Source organism: Cinclus cinclus, chromosome 18 (assembly GCF_963662255.1).
Source record: "Cinclus cinclus chromosome 18, bCinCin1.1, whole genome shotgun sequence".
Lineage (NCBI taxonomy): Eukaryota > Metazoa > Chordata > Aves > Passeriformes > Cinclidae > Cinclus > Cinclus cinclus.
The window spans coordinates 5,063,632-5,077,383 of NC_085063.1; the positions used below are offsets into that span (position 1 = coordinate 5,063,632).

Here is a 13,752-nt window from a genome sequence, read left to right on the forward strand (position 1 = left end):
AGCAGGCTGAACTCCTGTGCTTGATGATGCCTGATGTCTCCTGCTTTTCTCCTCTTTTCAGGTTCCCACCACATTGTCACCAGACTCTGCCATGGGCCCTGCCCAGCTCAGCCTCAGGATGCTGGTATAGCAGCAGGTGGCTGCCATCCAGAGGACCTGTGGTGGGACATCCCTTCCCGCTGGGACATCCTCCTGCTCCCCTCTCTCGGCAGAAGCCATGGATGCCCACGTGGACCTGCTGACCGAGCTGCAGCTGCTGGACAAGGTGCCCACGCTGGAGAGGCTGCGGGCAGCCCAGAAACGGAGGGCTCAGCAGCTGAAGAAATGGGCCCAGTATGAGAAAGAGATGCAGCACAAGAAGAGGAAGCATGAAAAGAAGAGAAATGCTGTGAACAGAAAGAAAGTGTCTTTTGAAGCCAGCGTTGCTCTGCTGGAGGCTTCTCTGAGGAATGACGTGGAGGAAGGTATGGCACGGGTGCCTGGCAGGTTTGTCTGGCTGCCTGTGAGCTCCGAGTGGTGTGAAGCCCTCTGTGGTATGCAGAGGCATCTGTGCTGTCATCCACGGGCTGCCCTTGCTGTAGTGTTGGGATTTAAAGCGTTGCCATCTCTGATTCAGCTCCGAGGTCCCCAAAGCCCCGTGTGACACCAGCGTTACCTTGGTTGGCATCAGGAGTGGGTGCATGAGTGCCAGGATAGGGCAGGAGTTGTGACTGAGGTTTGGGTGAAGGAAGGCAGTTTTCATCTCTTTCCTTCTCACACTTCCTACTTACAGGAGGTGTGAAACTCTTCCTTGCCATCTGGGTGTGCCTCTCAGTGGTTTTATAGAAGTCTGTCGCAGGATTTACATGTCAGTGTAAATCTCTTCAGCTTCCCTGCTTGAGGGCATGGATTCAGAGCTACGTGAATGTAAGAATTTTTTTCCCAAAATACTGGGAAGCGCAGCTTTGCTTGGTTCTTCCTGAAGAACAGAACTGCAAATCGTTCCAAAATTGGTTTAATTGAACCATTTCAAAGTGGATGTAAGTGCTTTGCTTCTGCTAGAAAATCTGAAGGGAGGAGAAAAAATATGTCTAAAAGTCAATAACCATTAGCCTCAGCGCAGCATGGGAGAAAACCTGTGAGCTCTGGGGAGCTGAAGAGTGCTTCTCTGCAGAGGAGTGAAAATATCTTTTGCAGGAGAGCTGGAGCAGCCTTTGGTGCTCTACAAGGCAGTGAAATTGGTGTGATCTTCCTGATCCCTTGGCATGGCAGAGGAGGGTGCTTAGGAAACCTGGCCAGTTCACTGCCTCTGCTAGAGAATGCTGCTCTACTTTCCAGCACCCTCTACAAGAGGCAGTGTATCCTTGCCTGGTGTCTGGGTGGAAGGCAAGGACCTTGTCTTGTCTCATGAAGAATCTCCCCAAAGTCATGTCCCTGTTTCTGAGCAAGCCTTTTCTGCACTGTGACTTGTCCTTGTGGTTTTTTTTTTTTGTTTTTTTTTTTTTTTATTCCTATTGGGAAACAGAGCATGGACAGTGGTGACCCTGCCTAGGCAGTGTCACTGCATTTGCCAAGCCCTGCTGTGGCTCTGGTTCTTTGTGCATTTGTGACCTCCCTGGCACAGCAGACCTATGATAATACCCAGGAGCTGTAGGCTTTTATTCATTCCTTCCTTGCTGTAGAGGTTTCATAGCTCTTTCCAGCTCTCTGCTCCAGTGGCCCTGTGTTTTTCACTCTGAGCTGCTGTGCTTTTCTAGGAGGGCTCCAGCAGTGAAGCCAGCTGTGAAGCTGTGACTGCTGGCCTTGCCTGAGTGGACAGGTTTGTGACTTGTATCCCCTATGCCTGTGCTGGCAGGTATTGGCAGGTAGTGGTTTGGGTTTCATAGCCAGCTGTTCAGCTGCCAGTGACAGGTCACAGCGCTGGGACAGATGATGAGAGCTTCATCATCTTCTTTTTGTGTGGTGCTGGTGCCTCTGTGGCTGGGGGGTGTGATGGGTTTGCAAGGGGCTCAACCTGGGAGTTTTGCTTTCAGATCTTTCTGGTTTGGGATCTGCACCATTTGGAAGGAGGAAAGCTCCTCACTGTCTGGCCTACAGATGCTTTCTCATTTTGTGAGGGATGCAGGAATGGTGGAGGTATTTGTGATCAGGGCCCTGGTGAAGGATGGCTGTGCTCCCTGTGGGCAGGGCTGGTGTGAGTTCAGGCTGTGACACCAGTGTTCTGGGGGCTGGATCCTGTGCACAGTGGTCTTTTACCACATGTGGACATGGATGCTTCACTGCTGAAGCTGCAGAGTTGGGCTTTCAGATCCTAGCTTCACTCTTTTCCTCCTTTGAGGGAAAATCCATCGCTGCAGGTCTCTTTTGGCACCATAGTCCTGTTGACCTCTTTCTATGGGCAAGCCCAGGTTGTGAGCTTGAATCAGCAGCTGCTCTTTCTAGTGTGATGCTGGTGATAAAACCCAAATGTTACAAAGCCACGTCCCTGTTGACAGAAAATCAATCTCTCCATCCTGTGGAGAGGACAGGGGACAGGACTCCCAGGGCACAGTTGATTCCCAAGTAACTGGATTTTTCCAATGCCTCAAGTTTTTACAGTGAATTTGTTTTGTGCTCAATTAATTTAAGTCCTAAAAGGAGTGTGTGGGCAGGTTCTGTGCCTGCTCTGCCCCCTCTGTGATGTGGGACCAGTATAAAGGGAGGAGGGGACAGAGTCAAAGTCAAACCCAGGTAACAAACTGGTGAAATTCCTTATCAAGAAAGTGTGGGAACTCGTGGGCTTTTGGTCCCAGGTGATTATTTTGATATATGAATCATCTTTTGTTTCTATGTGGGATGTGGAGGGGGAGGTGAAATAAAAATGGTTAAGAAGTTGATAAGTCAGTGTGAGGAAGGTTGGACCTGGGGGTGCAGCTGGCACGTGTCACCTCTGGGCGGCTGTGCCATTTCCATTCCTTGTGACTTTTCCATTTATTTTTATCGTTCTCACCCCCAAAGTGGGAGAGGGGATGGTGGGAGTTGCTGTGCAATGAAATCAGGGAAGAGAAAGTGCATTTGGGTACTGAGGTGGCTCTTTGTCCAGATGATGTCTGAGGTTGTGGTGTGTACGACCACCTCCTGATGTGGTAGGTGAGTGCTGTAGGTTGGAGCTGGTGGGTGCAGAACCCAGCCCTGCTCTTCAGGGGTCCTGAGGTCCTGGACATGCTGCTTTCACTGTCCTTTGCCTGCCTCTTGCCCAGGTATAATTGAGAAGAGCTACTGTGTGCCAGGTGACATGTGACAGGTAAGAGGAACGGCCTCAAGTTGCATCTCAGGGTAGGTTTAGATTAGTTATTAGGAAAAATTTCTTCACCAAAAGGGTTGTCTGGCCCTGGCAGATGCTGCCCAGTGCAGTGGTTGTGTAACCATCCCTGGAGGGATTTAAAAGATGCATCAAGATGTGGCACCTGGGGACATGGGTTTGTGGTGGCCTTGGCAGTGCTGGGAGAATGGCTGGACGTGATGATCCTGGAGGGCTTTTCCAACCCTAATTGTTCTGTGGTTCCATGGCCTCAGTGTGGTGGCCAAGCAGGACTGAAGGCAGGGGCTGCAGGAGACCATCAGCCCCAGCGTGGGCAGGAGCTGTGAAGGGGTGATGGCTCCTGTCTGCTTGTTCCTCGCGTCTTCTGCAACAGATCTGTCAGAACACCCCAGGTTTTCCTAAGAAGCTGCTATTAAAAGCTCCTTTGGATCTCTGCTGACAGAACGGGGGTAGGGAGCACACTGCAGACACGCTGGTGGCAGATGTGAGCGGGCAGTCACGCTGGGGACAGGGGGGTCATGGGCAGTGACCCCACACTGAGGGCAGCAGTGCCCCTGGGCTGCAGGGTCCTGCCTGGACCTTCAGTTTGGCAAGCTGGGATAGCTCCAGACAGCTCATGGGTGAACTCTGAGGTGGGAGACCAGAGCACTCCCAGCTGCCAGCCTGGACCTGGTGCCTGCTCCTCTGTGGGAGCTCTGGCAGGGGAATCACCCACCATCACCATTTTAAGTGGAAATGTGCTCAAGGCCTCACCCAGCTCTGGCCTCAGTCCGAGCTGGTTTCAAAGGGATGGTGCAAATGGGAGGACCCTCAGCCCACACAGAGCTTACAGGGAGTGTGGTGCTGGATGCAGCCTCTGGGCTGTTTGATGGCTGCGAAGGAGTTGCTTTATAATGCAATAAAGGAATGCTTTATGAGCTACTCTACTGATTGTGAAGGATTTCGGAAGATAAGAAATTGCTGAGGGCTGTGGCCCTTTGAGGCTGTTCTGTGAGGTGATGGACTGAAACCATGGAGAGGAGGCTGGTCCTGCCATTCCCAGGGCAGCACCTCGTCCCCAAAAGCAGCCAGGGCTGTCATGTCCAGGTCTTTCTAGATCACTGAGTTTTTCTAAAAGTAGCCCCAGAGCATGGGGAGACGAACAGTTCTGTAAACTGAGAAAACAGATCCCAGAGGTGGGTAAAGTGGCTGCTTGTACAGACATGTGGCATTTGCTGTCTGGAAGTCCCTTTGTACACCTGGGCTGTTTGCAGTGGGAGCTCCTGCTTGAATGACACAAACTGCAGGTGTTGGCATTGGCTTTAAGGTGAGCTGGGCTCCCTGAAGGAGCCAGCAGAGAAGTAGAGACCCCAAGGATTGATTCACCTTCCAGCAGTGCCAGAGGTGCCCTGGTTTCTGTTGCTCTCAGATAAGAGCTGCCACCCCCCAGCGATGGCATCCCTGCAGAGTCCTTCAGCTCCCACTTCCTGGCACTTCATCCTGCAAGCAGAACTTCATCAGAGCCAGAGTGCTGCATAAAGCAGCACTTCTGCAGTTTAACTGTGCAGATCCTTGTGGCTGGTCAGCCTGCAAGGGAAGGAAAACTCAGGTTTGGTGAACTGGGACTCGGCATTCAGCAAAACAGTTCCCAGTGACAGAGCAGAGGGTGTAAGCTTGGAGCTCGCTGCATGGGGAGGATTTCCCTTGGGAGAAAGCAACTTGTTCCAATAAACACATACCCCTGCTGTCCTTTGTGCCATCCCTCAAATCTCCTGTTCCTGTGCTGTGGTGCCCAGCATGGTTCATGCACCCTTCTGGGAGTTTCCCCAAGGCACTCCAACCATGCTCCCTTTGCACCTCTCTGGAATAAACCCAACCTTGTCATTTACAAAGGCACTTTTAAAAGAGGCCCTAATTAGTGTCTATAAATTGCTTTCTTTAACCTCTCCAAGCTGATGTGATCTGTTCCCTTGTTACTTCAAACCTTTTATGAGGTGCCTTAATTTTCCACATTATTAATCCCCTGAAGCTTTTTTTCATGGGGTTCCTATGTCCAGGTCTGTAAGTGCATTTATCTGTCTGAGAAGGTTTTTGTGCCACTTGAAGGGCTCTGAAAAGAAAAGATCTCTTATCACTGTCAGTCTCAGTGTATATCTGGGTATTTGGGAATGGTCTGAGTCAGAAATTAGAAGTTTCGTTTCAATAACAAAGGCATTTCTCAAGTTTTAAACTCTCACTGGATGTGGAAATGAGAGCTGTCCTCTTTAGGAAGCTGCGTGTGGGAGCCCTTGGCAATGATGAATTTTGTTAATTTTGTTAATGATGGTTGGTATGTCTTCCAAAAGCAGATTCACTTATTTGGCCACATTTTAACTTGGCTTTTTCATGCAATTTGGATGTAATGCCAGCGTGGGGTGATTTGCATATGGCAGCTGACTAGAGGCATCTGGGAGCATGAGCAATATTGAATCAGCAACTTTCTCTGTTGTCATAACAAGTAAATATTTTTAAAATTTGCCCCCCTCCCCACTCACTGAAATTCAATCAGGTGGGGAAGTTACATCCAGAAGAGCTTCAAATGCCAACTTTCCTGTCTCAAAACTTTTAACACTGAAAGTCCACCTAAGGTTGTCCTGGGATGAGGCCTTCTCTCTCCCCAAATCTGGAGTCAGCTCCTACAATTAATTTGACAATTTTTCTTTAAATAAAAAAGTTTGATCGGAAATACTTCTTTTATTTCTCAAAAGTTGGTCATTTCCACGTAATTTCATTCTCTGGCTTTTACACGTGTGTTGCCTCCCACCATTTCTGGTACCACTGAAAATATTTCTGGTGTATTTTGTAATAGGATTACAGGGTTATTAATAAACAGTGGATTCAAACTGCTTGTCCTGCCAGTAAGAATGGTCTGTTTGAGTTAAGGTATTTTTAATCAAACAGAGATTGGCCAGTTACTGTTGTCAAGATTTTGTTTCTTACAAGGTAGCTTTAATCACTTAATAATTTTCCAGCATTTGGCTGCAGTGTGTTTTGGAGGAGGAACTCGGTGTCTCCTTGGTTGCATGTGCACCTAAACACAAGCTGGACATTTCCTTGGTTTGTTGGTGGTGTTGATGGTGTTAGTGTGGCCGTGTGTGAGGAGTGTTGCTGCCTCCACAGGCGATCTGGGCGATAGGGAGGAGAGGCTGGAACTCCTCAGGCTGTGCCTGCAGGGTGCAGGAGGTAGGATGTGTAAGGTCACCATCTGCTCTCAATCCCCGCCCGGCCAAATCACGGCAGGGAAGGGCTCAGGATGCGGCAGCCGCCTTCACCTGGAACGTCAGACTTCTGTGAGCCCGAGGCAGATTATCAATGGCACCTTGATTCAACCAGGTGCCTGGAGATGTCCCCTCTGCAGGTGCTAAATCAGTGGCATTTGACCTCTCCCTTCCCTGTCCTGGCTGCTCTGCTTCTGACGTGGAGGCAGCCTTGCACTGCATGCCCGCTTGTTTCCTGGTGTCCACAGAGCTGCCAAATGTCCAAGCCAGGACTTCCAAATCCGGTACTGCTTGCTGATACGTCGGTGGCTCTTTCTAGCCTGTAACTTCCCAGCTTGGTTGTCCTTGTGTTTTCCCCCGAGGGGACCGCTGCCTGCCATGTGCACAGGGGCATGGCCGTGGCTGGGATGGAGCCCTGGGAGCAGCGTGCCTGGCTCCTGCTCGGTGGGATAGCAGCAGGGAGGGCTGGTGCTACAGCCCAGCCAGATCCTTGCCCTAGGAGTTGGGACACGGGGTTTTTCCTTGCAGGCAGTGTTTCTTGCCTGCCTGGCTGCCTTCCAGGTGAGTGCTGTTTCCTGTGCTCTGTGATTCACCGTGAGTTTTGTCCCAGTCCAGTAGCGAGGAATTGGAGAGTGCCACTGGCAGCTCAGTCGGGGACCTCTGGTGTCTTCTGTGTAATAAGCAGCACAACCCAGAGTAAAATTCACTCTGCTTTCTCTCCCTGGCTGTGAGCTCTGAGAGCCAAGGCTCTGTCCTGCTGTGGTGCTGTGTTGTGGGGTCTAATCCATACCAAGGGATGTAGGACATGAGCCCGATTGCTGCCGAGAGCTCGGTGGCAGCATTTTTGCAGCATCGTTCTGTTTCCAGGTGTAAAACAATGCCCTGCAAAACAGCCCGCAGCCAAAACCACAGGTCTGCAGCCACGTATCTGACTGTTCTTTGCAAATGAGTGTTGGTGGGGAAGTGAATACTTTTGGGGGTGAATCCTTTTTGCAGGGTGAAACCTGATATTACTTCTTTACCCCTTTACAGTTGAAAATGTGTTTCCAGCCAGGAAGAACTTGCCTATAAGCTGTGGTTGCAGGCTCTGCTTTCTACCCCTTTCTCCTGGTCAAGGAGAACTTGAAAAGTGGATTAGATCTATTTTTTTTCCAGATTTAAATTCCTGCCCTTCTGGAGTGGGGCCAGCTCAGCTGGTGTAGATTTCTTCCTCCTAGAAGAATGGAAAATAGAGGTTGAGAGGGCCTCAGGAGGTCATGTAATCCACCTCCTGCCCCAAGGCAGGATCAACTGTATCTAAAATGCTTGCTAATGAGGGTGGAGTTAGGTATCTTAGTGTATTTATAGGCATCTCCACAACACCAGAGCACATCTACCTGTGCAAGTAGCCCTGCCTCTCATTCAGTTGTACATGTTTTTCCTACTTGCTTATATTTATCCTCCTTTTTTTTTTTTTATTTTTTTTTTTTTTTTGCTTTGCATCTCATCCTTACACTTATTGGCTGGGAGTTTTCCTGCTTCCGTGAAGAATGCTCTAATTCTTTCTTTAATAGCAGTTGCTATGGCAGCTGGTTCAGGCGGAGCCTTATAGCCTAGTGCAGAGCTGCTTCTACAGACACTTCCACTGCTTGTTTTTTCCTCTGGAGCATGGCCAGATCTTTGGGAAACGTTATCATTCGCTGCAAATGTCTTGTGGAAAAAAAATTAATTAAAAAAATCAGATGCTGGTATATAAAAACATCCCCTAAGCCTTGCCCACCCTCTAACCCAGCACTAAAGGATGCTAAATAGGCCAGGAAGCCAACTGTTTAATTCTGGCTGCTGGTGCATTTGTAATCAAGAGCCAAGATGCAATCAAGCACCTTGCACTTGCCTTTAATTCAGGGAACAAGAGCCCATGTGCAGCTCTGAGCGAGTGGATGCAGTTTCCACTGAGGACCCTGCAAACTGCAATTGTTTGTGGCTGGATTTGGCCTCTGGATTCCCTGGTTAGCATGAAGTAGGCTGGCTGCAAAAGCCAGTCATGTGGGAAATGGGCTTTAGTTACTCTGGGGTGTTTTCCCTGCTCTGAATGCCTTTTTGTAACAGTCTTCAGCATTTCTCAGTTTGGCTAAGGTTTTAAAGCTAGGCCTTAATTCACATTTCCCTTGTGGTCTTGTCTGCTGTGCTGGGCTTTGCTTTCAAAGTGGCAAAAAGGTCCCTGCCTTGAATGTAAGAGCATCAAGCTCTGAAATGTAGTGAGAAACTTCCAAAGTCTTATCTTTGTCTGCCTTTACATGGACTGACAAGAGCAATCCCATTAGTTAAAAAAACCCACAGTCCTCCTCCATAATAGAACCCCAAGCAACCCACACACTAAACAAAACAACACTCATGTTTGGGTTGTTTTTGTTTTCTTTTTTTTTTTTTTTTGTCCTAAGGGCAACTGCTATAGAGTTCACCTCTAAAAAAGGGAGACTAGAGCAGGAATTCACCTGAGTCACTGTCACACCATTCTCCTTGCTTGCACCAGCTCTGTTTTAGCCTGGTTGGCAGCTGATGGTGTCCATGGCAGAGTTACCTGCAGACAGCTTCTGTTTTGTCCTGTGTTACACCTGCATCTGTCTGGACACATCCACGTTTTGAGTGGGTGGGGAAGATTGTGGCAAGGTATTTCAAAGTATTTCCATTTGGAGCAGCAAGGGTTAGAGGTGAGGTGCTGACTTTTATGGTTCTGCTTGCAATGATAAGGACTGAAATGAAATGGCTTGGTGTATTCATGGTCTTTTAAATTATCTGATCTGAAGGATTCTCGTCTCTGTGTCAAACCCATTCTTATCAATAACAGCAATTTTTTACCCCATTCAATGATGTTGAATAAAATGTACAAAGTGCACAGGAATGGAGCAGCTCTGCTGCACCAAAGTTTCATTGCTGCAGGGTGTTTGTGGTTTGCCCAATGACTTGGGACAAGGAATTCACCTGAAGGTCCATCCCAGCTCTCAGCCTCTTGGGGCTGGAGAGGAGCAGTGTCCTGCAGTAAAGAACAGCCATCTCCCTGGTGTTAGGGATGTGGAGAGAATTTTCTGTATCTGTCTGCCAACACTGGGTTCAGATCTGCTGTGCTGTCAGAGAACACAGGTGAGATCTGACCTGGGGTGCTGTGATGAACCCTCTGGAGGGCCCGTCAGCTCCACAGAGACCAGGACCTCACTCAGGAGCCTGGGGCTGGACAGTACACAGTGCTCCCATGGAGAGCAAGTTTCAACCTACTTAGAGCTCAGGCTCGTCCTGTGCCTCTCAAACTTTTCAGACCTGGTTTATTTTATTGTTTCAGATCCTGTCAGTTTGTCTTTAATTAGCAAGGCTAGAGCAGGGCTCCGTGGGAGCTTAACTGGGCCTCTTGTTTTAATTAAAATTTCGGTGTAACAGCCTGAAATAGGCAGCGTTAGAAAGAGCCAGAGCTCCAGTGAAGGAGGACAGTCCCTGTGGATCTGCAGTGACATCTCCTGCCTGTCAGGCAGTTGTCACAGGCCTTTCTTTCCTCCTAAAGCTGATGCTGTCACAGCAGTGGTGCAAGGCCTGAATGTGATACGGAATTCTAGTCCAGGCTGTAACCAACCAGCTTCCAACCTGCTGCTGGATGCTGTGCCAAAACCACAGCATATCTGGTTTGGGAGGTGACAGTGGGGCATGGAGAGGTGCTGGAAGTTCCATTTCACTTTTATTAGAAGGGCAACTGAGTTTAAAATTTCATCTGAAAGGGCACCTAAGCATAATTCCTTGTGCCTTCATAGGAATTTTATTTCTTATCACTTCAAGCATGCAGTTGTGAAATAGCTATGAAAAAGCTGCTGCTCTGTCCCTTGACCCAAATTACTCTCATTTGTGGCAATTTTCTATCACTCTTCAGAGCCAGGAAAGCTATCATCTGAGTACAGGTCAGCACTGGATCTGTAGCATTAATTTGAGCCTTGGGTCATCATTGCATTGTCTCAGTCAGTGCTCTAGGACTTGCCACGTGTTCAGTAATGGGAATGTTTGCAGCACTGATCTGTCAGTTACCCTATGGGGTAAGCAGGAAATATTTCTTGCTTGTCTAACATCCAGTGACTTATCTTGTAGCTCAAGGGCAATATTTGTTGGCCGATTTTTTTCCTGTGAGGTGGGATTGACAGCTTGGATTGCAGGTAGAGGTGGAATGTGCCCAGAGCAGGGCAAGGGTGCTGAGCCAGAGGATCTGGCTTTGCTTGGTCCTCGTGTCATTCTCATGGGGTTCAAAGCCTCCACGAACACGTTGCTTGCTCAGCTGTCCTGGGCCAAGCTCTGATGTGGGAGCACCTTCAGCTACTGGGGGCTTCCTGTGGATCCCTGAGCATTTTGGCAGAGACCCCTAAAGATATTTGGGTATTTTGCCTTTATTGCAGTCAGTTTGGTTTGGTCACCACTGTGCTTCATAGGATACAGAGTCCACGTGGAGAGCACTCAGCTCCTTCCTGCTGGATGCTGCTGTACAGATGACCCCACTAATCAGTGCCCCATGGTATTAAAATATATTGACATGGCATTGAGAGTCTCTCAGGGATTACCCTGATCAGAACCAGGAGTTCCCAGCAGCAGTGGAAACATCTTGCCTGTGCCATGGGGAGAAATGGTTCCCTGGGACAGCCAGTTCCCAGTTTTGGAAGCTGACCCCAGTGCTGTGGGCTGCCCACCCTCCTCCTTCCCTTCCTGCAGGAAGGGCATGTGGGTTTTCCAGCTGTGGAACAGGAAAGAAGTGGGGATCCTGTTTACCTACCCCCTGAGCTGCTCCCATCTGTTCCAAGCTCCTCCTTGTCCCATGCTGCTCATGGCTGTGGGCTCGTTTGTCAGTGTCCTGTTTCTGCTGTAGCCTCTGCTATGAGCTCTTCATGGGGCATCTTGTGGGGAGGTCCTGGGATGCCACAGCTGGACAGGCTTCAAAACCCAACAGGCTGAGTCGTGGGCTCTGGCTCCTGTGTGACTGGGACATGAAAACAGCACCTTGGTCACCCAGGGATCCTGGGACTGGAGGGCACAAGATGGCAAGGGCACTGCAGTGGGCAAAGTTGGTTTTGCCCTGTCCCAAAACAGCTTCTTTGTTAGATGCTAATAACATCCAATGCAATATCAGCTCCTTGAGAGGTGTCAGGTAGTATCTGATGCATGCAGGAATGTGGAGGTTTAGTAGGACTCATGCAAAGTCTTGGTTTATCTCTCACTAAAATATGAGAGAACTTTGGGCTCTTTTATTATGGGCATCCCTTTGCTCTTGTTGGGGTGTCTGAATTCTCCACAGCTGTAGATGCCAGGAGGGTGAGACATGGAGCTGTGAGAGGGTTTGCTGGTGGAAATGCTTGTGGAGAAGGTGAAAGGGAGGCTGCAGGTGTCACTGTCAGAGCAGGATGCACAGGCTGCAGGAGCAGGGTGAGTGGTGCAGCCTGCCCTGGCTCTGGGACAGCCTCCTCAACAACAAAAACCTCTTCAGATTGGGCACAATTTGTGGTGTAGACTGATGGTGTAAAACTCTGCCTTGGGGGCATAGGTGTTTACCTGAACAAAAGTGTCACAGGCTTGGGAGTGTACTTGCTTTGGAAGAAGGGTGTGTAGCTGTGCTCAGGCTTCCCCTGGGACACGCACAGCTCTGGAAAGCAGCAGGGCTGCCAAGAGCATGTGGGGACACAGCCAGGGTGGCTTTTTCTGAGACTGCTGGTGACAGGGAGCTTTTGTGCTGTCATTATCTCTGGGCAGTGAGTCGTTCCCGTGGGGTTTGGGGACAGCAGGAGTGGCTTCGTGGAGCTTTTTACCCTGGCAGTGTGGGTGGGTGCTGCTGCAAAGGCACTTGCCCTGGGGCTTAGGAGGAGGAGGAGGCTGTGCTGGGTATGGCTGAGGATGCTGGGGGGTGGCTAATGAGGAGCCTGGGCACCCAGAAGGTCACTGAGGGAGCAGGGTCTGTGTCAGTCTTTCCTGGGAAGGCAGGCACGGTGCTCATGGGGGGGTGTGTGTTGTATTCCTGCAGTTTTCGGTGCTGCAGCATCCCAGCAGCAGCGCTGAGGTGCCCTGCCTGGTGTCAGGGACCACGGAGCCACCCTGGCCTGCATCCTCAGAGCAGGATGCTCAGAGACCTGTGCATGGCCACAGCCAGTGCTGGCACCAGATCTGCGCTGTCTGAAATGGGCTGTGCCAAAAGCTGGGCTCTGGCAGTGTGTGCCTGCCCTGCTGCAACCAGGACAAGGTGCCCTGAGCAGGGAGAATGGCACTGCCAGCAGGCACTGACTATCACCTACTCTATTTAATTGAATTTGGGAGGCTTTTTTTTTATGGCCTATTTTAATTTTTTTTCGGTTTTTTTTGGACAGTTGCTTAACTGGGAAAGTAAACTGGAGAGGAGAAGCTGTCCTTGTTTAAAAGGGTCTACCCCTTAGCCCATAAATCTGGGCCAGATCTACTGGTACATGCTGATGCTTTATGCAGCCCTGGAAAGGCAAACAGGCATAAATATCACTTTATAGCTGTTCTGCTTTGCTCCATGAATCTGGATCAGTGTCTCTCTCCCTACTAATCAGGTTAGTTTTCTTTTGATCTACCTCCGTTAAGGAAATCTAAACTGATTTAGCTATTCCATCCATTTTCCATTTGCCTGATGGCTTTTTCCACAAGGCTGTCTCAGCTCTATCCTAATTACTTCTGAGTTGTCTGATGTTGTAGCAGGTGACACTCTGCTGTAGAACTTTGTAAATCTTAACCAGTATTCTCTGGGAATTTTTTTTGGCAGATGTTTTGTTTCATTTTTGGACAGATTAGTTTTAAATTGGCAAATGCACTAGACTTAAGGAGAAGACAATTGCTACTAGCTGCCAAAAAGAAAACACTAATTATCAATCATGTTTTACTGAGCCTCTGTTGAACTGATTTGCTGTAGAAAACATAATTTTCTTGTACTCTAGCTTCAGGACATCTGATTTTTGAGAGTTCTTCTTTCTTGATAGTGGTGATGTATGATACAGCATAGAATAGAGGAAAAAATTAGCTCAGGATTAAAATCTGTGACATCTTGGAATTTTAATCACCCACTTTTAGGGACATAAAACCACTTTCTGTGCTGATGTGCCATAAAACCATTGCAGACACATCTTCCTTGTCACTTCTGCATGAAGAGCCTGTCCCTGTACATGATTTACAGCAGAGTTCAGTGAATGCCATGGCTTGTTTGTTTGCTCTCAGTAGGTCCCAGTTTTC

The 13,752-nt window shown here is 49.0% G+C and overlaps 1 protein-coding gene across 2 annotated transcripts in view; it reads left to right on the forward strand.

The window, feature by feature from the left end:
• The first annotated feature begins 217 nt into the window (after positions 1-217).
• PPP1R16B (protein phosphatase 1 regulatory subunit 16B) overlaps positions 218-13,752 on the forward strand; it is a 35,916-nt gene continuing 22,381 nt past the window's right edge. For both annotated transcript variants that reach the window (XM_062505171.1, XM_062505172.1), the window contains exon 1: positions 218-464. In XM_062505171.1, coding sequence (XP_062361155.1) covers positions 218-464 — 247 coding nt within the window. The remainder of the gene's footprint in view (positions 465-13,752) is intronic.